The sequence below is a fragment of the Cataglyphis hispanica genome, chromosome 12, assembly GCF_021464435.1.
Source record: "Cataglyphis hispanica isolate Lineage 1 chromosome 12, ULB_Chis1_1.0, whole genome shotgun sequence".
Classification (NCBI taxonomy): domain Eukaryota; kingdom Metazoa; phylum Arthropoda; class Insecta; order Hymenoptera; family Formicidae; genus Cataglyphis; species Cataglyphis hispanica.
This window is the reverse complement of record NC_065965.1, coordinates 2,900,604-2,919,102: the sequence shown is the minus strand read 5'-3', so window position 1 is coordinate 2,919,102 and position 18,499 is coordinate 2,900,604. Positions and strand designations below refer to the sequence as shown.

Genomic DNA, 18,499 nt, shown 5'->3' with positions numbered 1-18,499 from the left:
ATGATCACACGACCTTCAGGCATCGCTCAATGAGCATTGTGATTATTGTTAAACGAAATCGATCATCCGTTCTGGATTCTTGTTATTGCGGCAGATAGAGAAGATGCTGCCGTTTTAACGATCGAGCTCCTTTCACACTAAACCGGATAATACTTTCATCAATTGTACTTTTTTTTTGTTTTTCCGCAGTGTTTTTGTTAGCTTCTCCTTCACCCAGTTTTATTTACTTTCCTTCATTATTGCGTGCACGAGCCACTCTCACTGGAATTTAGCTTCAACCTGATTTTTTTAATAGTATATATTTGCGTAAAAGTCAGACGATACTAGTTATTAATATCTCTTAGTAAATGACAAGATGTCATATGTTGCATATTTAATATATACAATGTATTTACTTTCTTTAATCATTGTATTATATAATAAAAATAAATTATTATAATAATATTTATTTGAATTATAATAATATTTATTAGTCATTTCTTTTAGTTATGATGTCAAAATTTTGCAGCAGTCCGATTGAGGATCACTGGTACAATGTTTCACAGCATCCGATGTAGTTTGCGATCGGATCAGAAAAACATGATCTTACTTCGGTCGACTGGATTTAATGTCAAGTTTCGATCTAGTAAGCTCAAGTAGAGTTTCTGATTCGTTAATCGAATATATGTACGGGCATACGAGACTAGTTTCCACGAGAGACATCTCTCTTGGACTCGTCTCTCCGGATGAGTAGGGGAGAGGGAGAAAGCGTCATATATAAAAACGGACGGTCCATCGTTGTATCAATCCGCAGTATTCCATTCGTTGTCTCGTTCACGCTCATATCTCATCGCGACGTGTTCTGAAAAATGCACCGTCTGTCCTCAGTAAGTAGAAAAAGACGGATAAGGTTCGCCCGCGTCCGGAACGGGGTGCGCGTGGGAATCGCGGAAGCGGAGATTCATGGCGCGTCCGCCCGGCTCGCGCACGAGTTCCGGCTTTACGGCAAACAATAGGCGAAAGTGATTGTCGATATTTCCATACTTTCCTTTGATACAACGGTAGCGCTTTGTAGATATCGGATATCTCGATGGCGGCAAGTGATGATTCAAGTTCAACATATCGTCGAAGAAAGGAAAGAATATCTTGACGGATGTTTCTACCTAAATGTTTACTCGTGAATAAAGATGTGTTTGTCACGTTTTTCTACTTCGCTCACATATTTATCATAAGTTATTGAGAGACTTGAAGTAATGGTGGAAAAAGAAGTGATATACTTAAATTTGTATCATCTATATCTCGAAAAGTTTATTTTATAAGTTTTTAATATATAATAAAACATTATATAAAAAATATATATATTTATCTATATATAAATGGAATTTTTAAAAATAAGAAATAATATTGATAAAGAATCTCGGGGAAAGAAAATGTTATTTAAAATCTATTTTTATAATATCCATTTATGTATTCCAATTACTGTTTTTTTTTATGAAAAAATAGATAACTGTATCACGTTTTTTTATTGTTAAAACTTTTGTATTAATAAACAAAAAATTTGTTTAATTTGTTATTTTTTACGATTTTTTATTTTACTAATCTGCAAAAAATTGATGTTATATTGCAAATAGAAATTGATTAAAATAAAAAGATATTAATTCAATTATTTTCTCTTCATACAGGTGCTCGTCATATGTTTAGTAACAAAAACAACGTTTGCTACTTTTAGAGGAAGTGATTCTGGATGGCATGGGTAAATAAAAGCGTAATAAAAAGATTTGATATTTGCAATTATTATATCCTAAAAATTGCACGTCTCATTATATTGTTATTAATTATTATATCTTTATAGAGTGTCTAATTATGGAGCTACAAATTATGATTCCAGCATCAATAACGCACAGATTCATCAAGATCTCTCATCTTTTAGACCGTTTTCCTCTTTCGAAAATAGCGGTGATTTTCACGCAGAATTAGACCAAAAATTAAATATGGGGAATGTTCATACATTCTCTCAACCTATATCGATCAGCGAACATGTAGAAGTTACGAAACCATTGGTAGTGCCAATCGTAAAGAACATTGGTAAGATTCTACGAATTATAGTATAAAATAAATTAAATAATAAAATATTTTAAACAAATAATAAATTATTTAAAATACTAAAAAATAACTAATTAAAATTTTGTTTTCTAATTAGCACAAACATACATACAATATTAAGATAATAATTGATTAATATCATATTGATATAAGACAAACAAGGAATTTTTGTATCATTAATAATGCTATTTAATACATAATCAGCATAAAATATATATAAAAGTTTTGTTAATTTTATATAAAAATTGAATGCAAATAATATAATTTTATTAGAGATAATAGATTGTTATAATCAATATTTATGATAGACAGCAATTTATACAATGAATAAAAGCTCTCATTAAAAAATGAGAAATAAAAACTCATTAAAAAAACGGAACAAGGAAATGCATCATATCGAATACTTAATTCTGCATTTTAAATCATCTGTGAAAGAGAGAGAGAGAGAGAGAGAGAGAGAGAGAGAGAGAGAGAGAGAGTAGTATCTGCGAGAAAAATCTTAGTTAGTCGACACGCAAAAGAGAAGTTCCGTTTGAACGCTAAAATATATAACAAAACTTTGCTATGTAACTAGTTTTAAACTTCATAGTGCACTTTCCAATTTTTTTAATTGTAAGCTCATGCAATGCAAATTTTTTTAAAAATTTGCTTAAATTTTTTTTATTTAATTTTAAATTGGTATTTATTATTAAAGTATATACATACATTATATATATCCTTAGAGAAAAAAATAACGGAATAAAGAAAAAAAAACATATTAGATAATATTATATCAATTATTACTTTATTAAAAGCATAAAAAAAGATTATATTATAATTGAGTCACGCTTTGTCAGTTATTGTATAATAAAAAAAACATTCTTTGATAACTTAACTAATATTGTCGCATAAAAAGTAATTTACTTGTTTGCCATTCTCTATTATATATTAGTCAATTAAAATCGATATAACATTTGTTCTTTGAGAAATGGTAGGAATTAATTTTCTATGAATGTAGAACTCTCATTTATGGTTTATCATAAATGTAACAAACTGAAAGAAACTATTTCTTTTCTTAATAATATTGACTTTTTCCCTAACAACTCCGATACTCAAGAGACCAAGGAAAAAATCATTATTATTAAATGTAGTAAATTATTATTTGTTTTGGAAAAATAGGAGTTCCAGTGGCACAGCCGGTGGCAATTCCCGTGCCTCATCCAGTAGCAGTAACTGTTGCTCAGCCCTATCCGGTTCAAGTTCCAGTCGCACAGCCTATCCCTGTACCGGTCATGAAAACCATCGCGATTCCGGTCGAGAAGAAGGTGCCATATCCGATAGAGAAAATCATACCAGTGCCCGTGGAAAAGCTGATGCCAGTAACTATAGAAAAGCACGTGCCTGTTCCAATAGAGGCACCATATCCGATTCATATACCAGTTTACAAACATATTTTCCATCGGAGAACGAGGAAATATCGCCGTCGTCGAGTATATTAAAGAAAGTGCTATAACAATTAGATGAGATTTTAGAGAGATATGAATAATTTTTGTTTTGTGAAGCATATTCATGAAGCCAGTCGACATTGAATGTGATGCTGTAGCAAGTTGCCATGATTATTTTCTCTTGAGTTATAGATACTGCCAAACAAGAGATTCGTCGTTGTTGATAATACCAGAGATCAATGTTTATTTTTTTCGTACGTGTTTTCTTATAGCGCTAATTTTATTATAGTTGTTAAGAGATGTATATATGCGTTGTTTATTTGTTGCCAAATAACAATCTTATTTAATAAAGAAAATTTTTTTGTATTATCTGTAATATATTATTTATATTGTAGTATACATTTGTTAAATTAGAGATGTATTATATAATAATAAAATTAATTAATAATAGAAACAAATAAAAAATTTTGAAATTTTAAACTTTATATTTTTCTTCTTTTTTTTTATGCGCGTTTTCTTCCCATAAAACTATTGCATTCTTTATTATAAAAAAATCGATTATTATTACATAAAAGTATGTAAAATAATATTTATACGTTTTCTTTTCTCTAAAAATATATATATTCTAATTCTTAATATGATTTTATTTACCTTTAAAAAAATATCATTAGAAATTAATAAAATTGTAAATGTAAATGAAGAAATACTAAGTACTATTTATTTTTAATTTTTATCTTCATTAATTTTGATATACATATTAATTCTCTAAAAATTAAAGAAAAACATTCTTTATGAAAATAAAAAAAAAATAATTTTTTTTTGAAAAAAAATGTTTCATACACAAAAATTTTATTTTTAATTTTTGATTTATTTTTACACGAGAAATCATCTTCTATTTCCAATTGTACTATGTTTTTTAACGTATAAATAATCTGCAAAATGTTTTAATAATTTTGTGCCAATTTTGTTGTTGTCATATTTAGTTTAAAAAGTTATATAGAAAGTTATTGAGAGTTTGTATATAATAGATTTGTATATAGCTACACTATGATGTATAATGTATTTTACGCGCATTATGTGGACGTTCACTTCCTTTCATTTCCGCGTAATTTCCGCAGACATGTTATCATATGAGATTATAAAGACGATTTAAATTAGCGATTAATTGAAGCGTCAGATTAATCAAAGATTTCTAGAAATATTTTATAATATGTCCTTAATATGTTTTACAACTATGTCTTTAAATAACTCGCATGTGATTAATTGTTATATGAGTTGCAATTTAATTTTGATTCTTCGGAAGTGGTCACAGCTCACTAAGCAAGCAATTTCATTTCTCTTCGGAGCTCGATTAAATTAAATGTGCAAAAGTATTTATTTTATATTTTTATGTCGTTTTATCATATTCAATTTTTTATTATAGATTTAAAAATGTCGAACATTTATGTTTGGGGAATAATTGTTTCAAAATATCTTTCTCAAAGTATAAATTATATTTCAATCCTTTAATTTGCAAAATTTGACAATTTAATCGGTATTTTATATAAAAAAATGTTACACAAATACAATTATGTTAAATTTAAAAATATAAAACTAATTTTTATTATATATATATATTTTCTTTTTTTTAAATTAAACAATGAAATTTCTTGGAAGTTTCAAGGAAAATCGCGTGCATTAGATCATCAGTACACTTAAGCTACCTTATCTTGGTAATTATCATAATAATAAAAAATTAGTGCACTATGTGCATCTAAATGCATCGTCCACACATTCGTTATGCTCTCTTCTCATGGTGGTTAAAAATTAGTGCCTAAAATTGATCTGTCGTGTTTTGCGACTAAATCGCTATTTGTGTATGTATGTATATGTCACATAATGATTATTAATTTTATAAATTTTATTACTTTTAGTAAAACTAATAACTAAAATGTGACAAATAGCGATTTAATCGCAAAACACAATATAAAAAAATTTATTATATTGAGTATAAATACTTTCTATTCTTTAATATATTTAAATTGCACACGAATAAATGGTACATAAATTCCATAGTTGTATAAAAACATTATTATAATTTTTTTCTCTTTTCCTTTCTTCTTCTACTTCATGAATAAATTTTATAAATAACACTCTTAATTACAAAAGACTTATTCACTTTTTTTTTAAAGACGTATTAATAATACAGTAAAAAAGATTATATAATAAAAACAAACAATTTAAGATAACTGAATAGACTGTGAAGATCATGCGACAAACGACATGCAAAATTTAACAACTCCTGTATGGGATATACTAATGCACTGGTGTAAGTTGCAATAAAGGTGGCGAACGTGAAAATTCGCGCTGACACTCACTGCGTGACGGAATAGAAAATGTCTAATTCATTATCAATGTGAAGGCCACAAGGACATGGTCAATTATTTTCATGCGCGCATGGAATAGACAATCGCACCTGGTGGGTGTGATTTGCCGCTGTGTACGAAGTGAAACAAAATCACAGTGAAAGGCCCCACGGTATATTAAGACGAGAAATTGCCGAACATGTATCAGTCGCATAAGAGACTGCTCTACAGTAGTGGTTGAAATATACGTGCTCGAACATGAGAAGAATCGTAAGTATGGCATCAATCGTGGTGACAATTAAAAATATAATAAGACTCATGTCAAACTAAAATTGGATCTTAAAATTATCTAGAAATTTTTTATCAACATCTGGGGTGCATTGATTTAATATTATTGATTTTTTAATTTCTATTTTTTTGTAATAAATGATACATTCAATATTTATATAACAATACAATAGAGATTGTAAAAAATTAATTTATTAATAAATAAAGATAAAAGATCAAAAAAGTTTCTTTAAATTTATTTGCTATTTGTGACAAACTTTTCTGTGTAAGTTATTATTATAATTTTCATATACTAATACACTTCTTATGTTCTTATAATCACATCTGGTAATCACATGTATTTGTACGAAATGCAGGTGCTTCTTTCTTTCGTGTCTCTGGTTACGGCCACTCCGACGATCGTGGACCAAGATGGTAGACACTATACAATGCAAATATTCAAAATCCAGGACGCAATCGATCGATCCGATCAAGCGGTTTCTGGTACTTCCGGTAGCGGTTACGATGGTGGTTACGGAGGAAGCTACGGGGATAGCTACGGGAGTAGCTATGGGAGCAGTAATTATGGGGGTGATCATGGGGGTGGTTTCAGTCCTAGTTCCGGCGGGCATCTAGAGTCCTCCAGCGGTCTTGAAAGTCATCAAGATTTTTCTTCCGGTGGTGGATACGACGCTGGCGGTGATGATAGCAGCCATGGAATTTCGCTGGACAGCGGGCATAACTACGTACACAGTGTTCCTGTTTCTGAACACATCGAAGTGACAAAACCTGTAGCTGTACCAGTTTATAAACACATTGGTAAAGTATTCTTGCTTTTGTTTTTTCCTAGAAGCTTTGCGAACTGTATTTGAAATTTATATAGAAGAAAAAGTTCTAATACTATAAAAGAAATATCTGATGTGTCTATTTATTAATTATGTAATAATAAAAAAAAGTTTTGAGTCTATAATTAGATTATTATTATTATTTTTGATATTGCTAATAAGTGGCAAACAAATACAATTGTTTTTAATGTAAAAAGCTCAATATATAGATTGCTTTTTTTCTGGATGAATTTCGATGGATCAAAAAAATTCAAATATCTTTTTTGCCTGTTTTATTATTTATATTTTTAAAAAATATCCTTTAAAAGGGTCAAATAAATTTCTTTCAGGTGTACCGGTTCCAAAATCAGTGCCGATAGCTGTGCCGCATCCAGTAGCGGTTGGTGTTCCGCAACCTTATCCCGTCCATGTTCCTGTACCAAAGCATATTCCTATACAGGTAGTGAAGACGGTAGCGATTCCGGTGGAAAAGAAGGTTCCTTATCCCGTAGAGAAGCACATACCGGTACCCGTTGAGAAGCCAGTTCCCATCACGATCGAGAAGCATATTCCTGTTCCAGTCGTGAAGCCATATCCCATCAAAATTCCCGTTTATAAAACCATTTATCATCACGCGAAAAAGCATTAATGTATGTCTAAGGGAAAAAGAAGCACGATATATTATCACACGAAAGTGAGTCAGAAGTAATCCTTAGCAATGCATATCTTTCAAATAACGGATTTTGTATTAAACTCTAGATATTTTAAAATATTTATCTTAAAAAAATTATAATTCGTGATAAAAGGGACGAGGAATTGATCAATCTACATACAAATAAGGATAAATGATAAATAATTACGGATATTTAAATTTTTTAACTGTCAGATTGCTTAGGATTAATGTATTCACGCTATTACAAACTATTCATCCAAATCTTACGTGATAGATTGTTATCTTCTTGTGATGAGAAAATCGTTGCTCAAAAACCAATCGAATTGGACCGAAACGAAATACTATATTGATACGTATTCATATTTTTTGCTCCTATAAAATTATCTCACTGTCAATAAGAGAAAACTTGCGAAAAACAGTTCATGGTTTATTCCACTGGTCAAATGCTTATCGACGATTTATTTCTTGTATATATTTTTAAGAGAGCATTGTGCGAACTGGTATATTGTTAATCTAGTGTTTTAAAATGTTATTGTTTTGTTGTTTTTCAATAAAATGCTTACAAAAATATTGTTGTTGTTCGTATTTAACAAATATCTTTTGTCAGTATGTTTTTTTTGCTACTTTTGTACTTACGTATCTCAGAAAACGCTAAAGGTAATTTAATAAATTAAGTTAATGATCTTATTTAAATGTAATTAAAAACTACTTTCCTCAGTATTTTCAATAATAATAAGAAACGAAAATGAGCTTTAAATTAGATAGCTAGCTATAACTCATGTACAATAATGCAGATGAAAAATATTTGTTTTAATTATTTAATATTATTTTATTTATTATCTGTTTAATTTGATTATTATTTTTGGGATATAAAAATTATATATTCTATTTTATGTTACCTTTCTTTTTGTTTTCAAAATATTTAATCTTTTATTTTCTATTTTCAAAATTATATTTAGGAAAGTAAACATGTGTGTAATTATATTTTGTCATTGAATATTATCATATGTGAGTATTTTTAGTATTTTAACAAAAGGGTAAACTATATATGTATGTTGGTAGTAATAAAATTCAAACAAATATTAATGTTAATTCGGATGTCAGAGATGCTTCGAAAAGCGAGAGGCACTCTTAATAAGCTTTCACTGTAATTTTAAATAAAAGCACTAGAAATTTTCTTGTGGAAAGTAGTCATAAGATAGATTGATTTGCCTGCAATGTTCGTTTGCAAAATCCTCATGATCGTATACAATAAATCATTTATGACATTGACAATATTGTGATTGCATTTAACAAGATAAATCAAACGATTCTTGCACTATTATTATAATATAATATGATTAGAAGCCAATAAGACGGTACGAAATAATTTATGCAATATTTTTATATTGTGTAAAAAATCAAAAATGTTTACTTGAATAAATATAGAATGCTACGTCATTAACATTTTATTTCATCTGATTTTTAAAAGCACAAATTTCCGAATTTGCGTTAAACATTATTATATACATAATGTTATTAGAAAGTTAAATATCTATAATTAACAATTAAGGAAAAATTCCACATAAAAATCTAATAAAAAGATAAAACAATTAAAAGTAATTTAGAATATAATTAAAAGTGAGTTGTTATATGTTATTTTATATGATATTAGATAATTACATTAAGTCTATTCTTTTTCGGGAATTGTATATTAAACGTTACGTAACGTTTGCACTTATCACTGCGCCTGATTAGTTTCATAATCGGGCTATCTATGATGGCATTTTGTGAAGGGAGACCAAAGAATAGTGGGGTTATTTCTCTGTTCAAGCAGTATATAAGGTGATGACAAAATGAATCCGTTCCAGAAAGATTTACTTATTGATGTGAACGATACAGATAAATATCTTAGCTAAAGAATGAAAAAAATTGTACGTAAACGCACGTTTCGGTTAGGTAATAAGATATGCACAAGATCGTAAATTTTACGATTTTATTGATGTCTTTAAAAGAATTAGGGTATTAAATAAATTGATTAGATGTATTGATGAGGGTATTAGATAAAATGCGTTTTCTGTGCAATCTGTACAATAATTGATTTCTAGAAATTGGTAATAATAGTACTTTATATTTTTTGTGGTATTTTTAGTGACATTTATTATGTTTAAGATTGTGCTGTTGGGAATTGTTGCTTGTTCCTATAGTTCCAATTGGGGAAATTATGGCGGAGGTGAGCTTACACTAGGAGAAATCTCTGTAGACCATCATGATTTGGGATCGTTTGATCTGGGAAAAACAGGTTTGAACATTTATGTTACTTATTAATTGCACAATTTATTTATAACATTTTTTATATTTTTTATGTGCGTAAAATATGTAAAATTAATAATAGTATAGCTAGATATCAAATTTTCAGTAAGTATTATATGATAAGAACTTGTTGATTGCTTAAATATCTCGTTATAAATGATTAAACATAATTTTAAATTTTTTAGGAAGCCATACCTTAGATTTTTTGGGAGATCACTCGCCTCTTTTAAATGAAATTAGTGGTTGGCACTCGGACATTAGTAGTCATGGAGCTAAAATAATTCCTGTTGTTAAACACGTCGGTAATATAAATTGTTTTAATTTCATTATATGCTATGACATTTGCATATTTGCACATTTGCATATTATTAACGTTATGTTAAAAAAATGTATCTTAATAAAAATATTATTAGAAATTTATTGACTTATAAAAATAGAAAATAATTAAAAAATTTAAAAGTCTTAAATTTTTTTACAAGAATACAATATCAATAATTCAAATCAATAATTATATTGAAATTAAAAGATAATAAAAATTAGAAGATAACAAAATTATTATGTAAAGCATTAATAAGTTATATACATATATATTCGAATTAATGTCTAATGTATTATTTTACTGCAATTTTATTAACTAATTATTAAACATTATATTTAAAGTATTATTTTTGTTTTCTACATAGGAATACCGACAATCAAAAAGGTCCCGATTAGTATTCCGCATCCAGTAGTACAGACAATTCCACAGCCTTATCCTGTTGCTGTGGTAATTCCAAAGCCCGTACCATACGAGGTGATTGCACGTTATGGCACGATAATTAGCTTCAATCTGACAGAGCAAAATCATTTGTTATTATCTCTTCTCGCTGAAATTATTCTGTCTTTCTAGGTGGAGAAGCAAATAATTAAGACAGTCGAGAAAAAAGTACCAACGCCCGTCGAGAAAATAATTCCGTTTAAGATCGAGAAACCGGTGCCGTTTCATGTGGTGAAACATGTGCCGGTACCGGTCGAAAAGCCGATTCCGATCAAGATTCCGATCTACAAGACCATTGTACATAAAAGTCATTGATTTCTCTGTGTTGTAGAAGCATTATCATTTGTTGTTGTTATTATTTTTGTGTTCAGTTTATTCAAAAACACGTATTAATTCACAATATAAAAAGAAAATATTCTATTGTATTACGACAATAAATTATATATGTTAAAATATTTTGCGGTAACAAAATAAAATGTTCTTTATGTTTTATTTAAGAAACGGTTATTAAATTTTATTTTGATTTTTATAAAATATTTTTATATTTAAGTTTAATTATTCTTGCATAGAAAATGTCAAATTCTACTATAAATATTTGTTTTCACAAATTTAAATTAAATGATTATTAATCGATATGCAAACATTTAATTATAAGTGTTTAATTAAATGTTTAGCAGATTATAGTTTGTTTAACAATAAATCAATATTATTCTGTAAATAACTGTTATAAACTACCATTTTCATTTTTTAATGTCAGGTAAGCCACTAATTTTTTAAATGATTTACCATTTGCTATTAAACGTCGCGTTGTGATTTTACGTAATTTACTTACAGTATAATAATAATTTTTAACATATCAAATTTCCTGCCTTTAATAAGTTTATGAACATTAATAATGTTCTCATGTAACCGTGTTCAAAAATTTTGTAAAATTGTTAGAAAATATATTGCATAAAATTATTTAAAAAACACGTTTTTTCCTTTATCTATTTTTGTAAATTTATTTATATTTATACAATAGATAATATATATCATATAACAATATGTTTTACAAAAGTGAGATAGAGCTAATAGAGAATTTCGCGCAAAAGAAATGAATGTGGTAAAAGTAAAGAGTGAATTCTATTTTCTTTTGCCTTGACATTGCTAAAAAAAGAGAAAGAGCACTTAAGCCAGTGAAGAATACATTTTAATTATAACACCCCGACAAGCAAAGAAAGCCAGCGAGCGTGAAAACAGAATAAATAAAGGCTTGCAATTTAAAAAAAAAGTTATGCAACAATAATGTCTTCCTGTTCTGTTTAAAGAGCATAAAACAACGATAGAGAGAGCATAAATACACGGCAACAGCAAAAAAAAAAAAAAAATGGCAGCGAAAGGGAAATCGGAAATAGACTGCTGCTGTTTCTCCGGTCGTAGTAGTTTTGACCGTCGTAAAAGGAGGAAGAGAATGACCCCTCTCTTTTTCTCGACGCAGCAATCTCACATAAAAAAAAAAGAAAAAATTATATTGCGACCGGAAATGGGTGTATGTGCACTCGATTTGATTGCGGTCGCGCATATATCTTACAATTAATCTTTCATTTCCGCGTATTTTCGCATTTCAAATTAGATACACACAATATCGCCTATTAAATTGTCATAATGATTTAATGACATGTAAATTATCGAAAATAGATTATATAAACAACGATGATTTCAATTTATTTTGTTTCAATTTCTACAATTGTTCTGTAAATGTTCTTGACATGTATTATTTTAACGTAACATTATAAACATATCATAATATTGTAATTGTACGCTAGCTGCAGAGAAGGAAATTGACTCTCAATCATGAGAAAGTCGATCGATCAGGTAAATTTGTCTATGAAAAGTAAGTAACCTGGGGTAATTCGAGAATCACAGAAAGGCTTTTTAATACTTAATACACAATCACCACCGCCGCGATCGCGGTGATTGTCGAGAGTAAATCGACTTTGAATTTTACTTTCGCCGCAAGCTTTTTTTCTCGGAGCGGATTTCTTTCTCCGGCTTCCTTTTTCCATATTATCGGTGGATTCGTTGACTTATGCTCGTTATTTCGGCGCCTCAAGAATGAATTATGAACTCGTAGCGGTGTTCTCATCATCATAAGCAATCATTATGAGAAATTTTCTGGCATATTACCTCCAGCTTTTGGAGGAATCTTTATTCTGTTCAAAACAATTTTACATATCTGAATATATCGTATTCCAATTTTGTCTACTAAAATATTTTTACAAGACAAAATTTTTTTTTTACAATTTATTATATTTATTATATTAATTTTATAACATATCTTTTTTTTGTTAATGAGTAAACAACTATTTTAATAATTTTTAATTTTGCTTTTAAATAAATAAATTATTTAAATACATATATAAATAAATTACATATATTATTCATATAATTCCATTATATTTGATCCTATTTGCTCAGTAAATTTTATAATATAATATAATATAAATTGGAAAAAAAAAACTGAAGCACATATTATATAATTATTACATAAAATATTCAATTTAAAAGGCAAATTGAGTTTAAATTTCTGTCAATGTCACGGAATACGATTCTATTTTTCTGATTCATACTTTCTCCAATGCTGAGGTTGCAGGTCAGAACTCGTTTACGTTATTAGCATATACCGAACACAGTTTAGATCGTATTGGAACACGGATGTAAACTTTTGTGAGCGACAGATCGTATCTGCACGATAATGATCATAGATTTGTCCAATTTTCTACGAAAGCAAATTAGCGACATTGCTCATTAATTGAGATGGTTTTTCAGAATCGCTTTAGAATTTCTCCAGAGGAACGCAGTAGGAACGCATATGTTTTCTTTTGTGAACGATCTATCGTGTTAATAATTACTTAAAAAGAGAAGTTGAAAAACAGAGAATTTAAAAATCATATAAATATAATATAGTTATTAACTCCTCCGTCGTTGACAAAGCGAATGTAATAAGCTCAGTTTACAACATTATAATTATTATTTATATAGTGTTTATTATTTATATAATAATAATTGTAAAAAATTTTCAGGTATAACAAATGTATTTTTAAAATGATTTTAAGTTGCCTTTCACATAGAAATATCTTTTGGTTAGGTTCCGGCCGGAACCCTTTCACAGGGAGTTGTGTTTCGTACTTTCATTCTGACATATCGAAAAACGTATCGTATTTTAACATTTCTCTCTCCAAGCAAAAGTCTACTTTGCGTTCACTTCCTATTGAGTCTAAAAGCTGAATACAGAGGGAACTATCTTGCTGCATGACTATATCGGATATTTTAAATTTATGTAAGTAAATGGAAATCAAATTCTTAAGTATCCGGTAGATGTCCTTTTCTTGTGTTCATTGATTTGATCAACGCAACAAAAAAAAATTTCTGTTGATTTATAGTAGGAATTTTCTTAAAACAAATTTAATATCACATAAATTACGTAATAGAACGAATTAAGTCGTTCGCTTTCAAATTTATAACATAAATATCATTTAATTTATATAAACATTTTACGGAGATTATATTGGAAAGTCATAAATTTCTTATACATATGATAAAACTTTATTTCCGGTAAACGTGACAATCATATGTTTGCTCGAAAGTACATTCGTAATTTTCATTCATACATAAAGAATTTTAATATTTGCATAGTCGCCGCCATATACATAATGTCCTTACAAGGAAATCAAATCTGTCTTAATGTCGGGAAATATAAATTTAAATATATTAATAATTTTTGAAATTTTTTATTATAAATCTTAAATAAAGTATTTATGTTCATATTAAAATATTTACACAAATTATAAATCTTATTGCAAAAAATACATTTTTAAGTGCAAGAAAAGCGCAACACAAAAAATATAATAAATTACAATTATTTTGAGAATTAAATTTTATATAATAGTATACAGGATGAGCCCAAAAATAAAATAACCGTGTTTTCAAGAATTTTTGGGCATTAACTTTTTAAAGAAGCATTTTTCGACCCGTTTATCGAAAATTTTTTGTTCAGAATTAAATTTCCTGTAAAATCTCAATTTAAATCTTAATATTATATTTTTAAATAAAATTATACTTATTTTATAAAAAGCGGCTACAAATAAGAATGATTGCTAATATTGGTTATGTGTACGTTTTTTATTCTGGAAAAAGATAGTTCTTTGTAAAATAACATAACTAACAATAAGCCATGAGTTGCTAGCATCTACACTTTCTCTGAACGTTTTATATGCAATATACATAATTACCGAGATTTCCGTAAAAAACTTCAGAGTGTAATGAACCGTTCGCAAGAAAGGAAGTAGTCTTACATGTAAGTATGGTAATCCTTTCATATTTGTCATGCCGGTAGAGTATAATTCTTTCCAAAATGACGAATATTGTTGTGCGATACAAAATGCAACGTGATGTATCCTGGAAAGGATTGAAACTCTATCGCAGGATTTTAGTGAAAGGTGGTAGGATCGACATCAGTATATAAGGTCGATCTTTGACGTACATAGTCACTTAAGCTTGATTTCTCGTACTTGCATTATCATTTAGCTTCATAAGAACAGCAATATGAGTAAAACTGTAAGGTTCATTTACCTACATGTTACGCGATAAATATGTGTTTTCTGTGTTAAATAGTGTTAACTAATACAATTAACAAAGTGACTGAAATAAAAATAGAGAACTATATTTACATATTGTGTAATAATAATAATATGTTTAACGTATGTAAATACATAGGATGCGAAAAATTATATTTATTTAAATATTTATTGTATACATGCATATAAGATAATTTGCAATTTTTCTAAAATTTTTATTATAATTTTTTTAACAATAATAAATTTTTTATGGGATTTTTAAACTGTAACATCACTTTGTTAATACATATTGGAAATCTAAAAATATTAACGCAGCAGAATGTGTTAAGTAATTTTGAATTGCAGATTCTTTTGTTAAGTCTGGCCTCGTTTGGCAGCCTGGTAATGGCTGGCCATTTTGATGAGGACCAAGGTGGTTCATCATATGAAGAAAAAACAAAACATGTGGAAATACCAATTATTAAGAAATATGGTAAGCTAATTTTTTGTACAAAATATTAATTAAAATGAATATATTAAGCTAATTAGACTGTACTTTTAATATTGCCTTTTACATAATTTTTATAAGAGGAAAGAAATATATATAATTTTATATTCTTTATTTATATACGATGGTAAATATTGTCATTGTTCAAAAAATTCCGTTTTGTTTCAGCCATACCTATTCCACATCCAGTGCCTTATGAAGTGCCAAAAGAAATTAAAATACCTATTCCTCAGCCTTATAAAGTACCAGTCGAAATCCCACATCCTTATCCAGTCGAAGTAGTCAAGCATGTTGAAATACCCATAGAAAAACCCGAGCCTGTTGTTATTGAAAAGCATGTAAGTATAATTATAATCTCGATTTTGAATGTTTTTTGTAATCACTTTTATAAGCTAAATTATTTATAACTAAATTATTTTACGAAATCGTGGCGCTGTAGTAATAAATATTTTAAATTATGAGATATGCAATTGATCCTCGAACCAATTTGTTTATTATTGCAAAGTATGATTTAATACGTTTTTCAATCTTTCTGCATGCATGTAAAAGTTGGCTTAATTGCCTATCATTATCAAATGTTATTAATCATTTAAAATGTAATTAATAATCTTCCTGTTATAACATTTTACATTTTATATTTTTGATTTTAAAATTATTATTTTGCTTAATATCATAAAGTATATATTTTATTTATATATGTTTGTAGGTTCCTTATGTTGTGGAAAAGCCATATCCTGTTTACGTGGAGAAAAAATTCCCTGTGCCGGTAGCGAAACCATATCCCGTTCATGTCCCGATTTACAAACACGTGTTCCATTATACATCTAAGGGTAAAGGACATTAGATTTTATGGATATTAAATATTAACTTTAAATCGACTTGCTGCCCCGGAAGATTATGGAGCACAAATGATTCTTAATTTCAGTAGGGACAATCATTTATTAAATATTTTTGTCGTATTACATTCAGTAATTATAAATCTTTTCTTAAGATTTATTACCGATAGGAAACAAAATAAATATGTGTTAAATAATTTATCAAATTCCGGATTGATTCTGGCAAGTCAGTGTATAGATAGTTTTGTTACATGTTTTTATATTGTTAAGTTTTTATTGATATGTAAAATACATATTTGTTTTTGTGTGATTATTAATAAACAATTCCAATTATAAATATTGTGTAATTTATTAATCTAAACATAAAGTAATGATTAAATTATTTCTAGCTCTCCATGTATAGACTCTCCATATATTACATACTATTCAACCTTCTTATTATTTGACGCATGATAACAAAATAGAAAATCTAGTGCTGACAAAAATATTAATAATTATAATAAATTAAAGCATTAAATATTATTAAATTATGAAAAAAAGTAAAATATAAGAAAAATTATTCTTTATATCTAGTTTGTTGTGTAAAAAATGAAAATTTCCAACTGTTATAGAGCAATTGTTCTTATCATGTATGTATGATTGTGGATGATGATTTGTTCTCTTGTCCGACTTAGAATAAATCATTTCCATAAAAGACCGTATAAAAAGTAATCTACTGCAATTTACTGTTTCGCTTCCTCGTTGACGACTTAATTATGATCGACTAGAAAGAATCTGGTTGCAGCTTTAAGGAGAAGGAGATCGTGCGCAGTCTCGATTCATCATAATGAACAGCGTGTGGAAGGTGTGCGTTCTTGCAACGACGTGTGAAACCACTTTTACTCTTGGGATGCACTTTCACTGTTCTACTCGGCGCGATACAGATACATCGAACACGATTTAAATCTTCTCATCGATTCCACTCCTTCTTGCTCCTCCGACCGCACCCATTAGAGAGATGCGAATGCCTTTCATAAATCGATCGAAGATGCTGAACTAAATACAGCCAAGTTAAAATATCTTGCTCGTCCGAGAATTGCAAACGCTTACAATATTCTTTACGGCGTTTGTGAGAGTAGTTTATATTGCTAATGCAAATATATATATATATATATATATATTAAAAATCCAACAATTGCATTATAATAAATATTAACATTTTTTATATATCAAATAGAATGCATAAAAATAATAAATTTGCATTGCTATAATTAATTAAATTATTAAGTTTATTTTATTATTCTATTTATGATTTAAATTATTGTAGAATATATTGAAAAGGACATTATTGCAGATAAAATATATATTTATATAACATTTTATCAATTGCATAAATATTCATGTTTTAGCAAACTGCAATCGTTCAACACTTATTCAGATTGTTGAACAAGTAAACCAAGCCATGACAATATCACATTTATGCTGTGTGATCACTTATCTTTGTTTCTCGCTAATATGAAAAAATGACGTCTGAAAAATGATTGCATACCATAATACATTAGAGAAGAACTCTATTTCTTTGTTCATTTCAAAATCTAGAAAAATTTTATCACCTGACTCATCGCAGGAAAAGTATCCTGCTGAGAACTGTATAAATGAGAATAAAAATGGCAAAGCATACAGGTTGTTACTGCACGGTGCGTTTTATCTTTTTGCCTCTATTATCTTCTCAGTTAGTACCTGCTGAGATCTGCAATAACGACTTCTGCTACATCTTGAATGCTAAGGTCTTTAACTCTGTTCAGTTCATGATTATTTCCGGTCTAAAAAAGTTATAATAGTCATGAAGCAGATAGAAAAGAATAGTACTTTTTATCAATTTTAGCATTGATTACTACCAAGACATTATATTTTATA

The 18,499-nt window shown here is 28.3% G+C and overlaps 4 protein-coding genes across 5 annotated transcripts; all 4 read left to right on the top strand.

The window, feature by feature from the left end:
- The first annotated feature begins 800 nt into the window (after positions 1-800).
- On the top strand, positions 801-3,862 carry LOC126853302 (zinc finger protein 512B-like). 2 transcript variants are annotated; one of them, XM_050598912.1, is made up of 4 exons: positions 801-866; positions 1,662-1,732; positions 1,832-2,064; positions 3,241-3,862. In XM_050598912.1, exons 1-4 carry the CDS (start codon positions 849-851, stop codon positions 3,558-3,560), a joined length of 642 nt encoding a protein of 213 aa, XP_050454869.1. In that variant the 5' UTR covers positions 801-848; the 3' UTR covers positions 3,561-3,862. The 2 variants fall into 2 exon arrangements, with proteins under 2 accessions (XP_050454869.1, XP_050454870.1); XM_050598913.1 differs by having other exon boundaries at positions 804-866; positions 1,868-2,064.
- A 2,183-nt stretch (positions 3,863-6,045) lies between these two features.
- On the top strand, positions 6,046-8,185 carry LOC126853295 (uncharacterized). Its single transcript, XM_050598901.1, has 3 exons — positions 6,046-6,121; positions 6,496-6,937; positions 7,293-8,185. Exons 1-3 carry the CDS (start codon positions 6,110-6,112, stop codon positions 7,589-7,591), a joined length of 753 nt encoding a protein of 250 aa, XP_050454858.1. The 5' UTR covers positions 6,046-6,109; the 3' UTR covers positions 7,592-8,185.
- A 1,316-nt stretch (positions 8,186-9,501) lies between these two features.
- Positions 9,502-11,165, top strand: LOC126853305 (valine-rich protein-like). The gene is made up of 5 exons (XM_050598915.1): positions 9,502-9,528; positions 9,767-9,896; positions 10,093-10,209; positions 10,591-10,700; positions 10,797-11,165. The coding sequence occupies exons 1-5, from the start codon at positions 9,517-9,519 to the stop codon at positions 10,977-10,979; spliced, it is 552 nt and encodes a 183-aa protein (XP_050454872.1). The 5' UTR covers positions 9,502-9,516; the 3' UTR covers positions 10,980-11,165.
- A 4,010-nt stretch (positions 11,166-15,175) lies between these two features.
- On the top strand, positions 15,176-16,940 carry LOC126853309 (MAGE-like protein 2). Its single transcript, XM_050598921.1, has 4 exons — positions 15,176-15,260; positions 15,626-15,752; positions 15,936-16,105; positions 16,474-16,940. Exons 1-4 carry the CDS (start codon positions 15,249-15,251, stop codon positions 16,609-16,611), a joined length of 447 nt encoding a protein of 148 aa, XP_050454878.1. The 5' UTR covers positions 15,176-15,248; the 3' UTR covers positions 16,612-16,940.
- Positions 16,941-18,499: the final 1,559 nt, after the last annotated feature.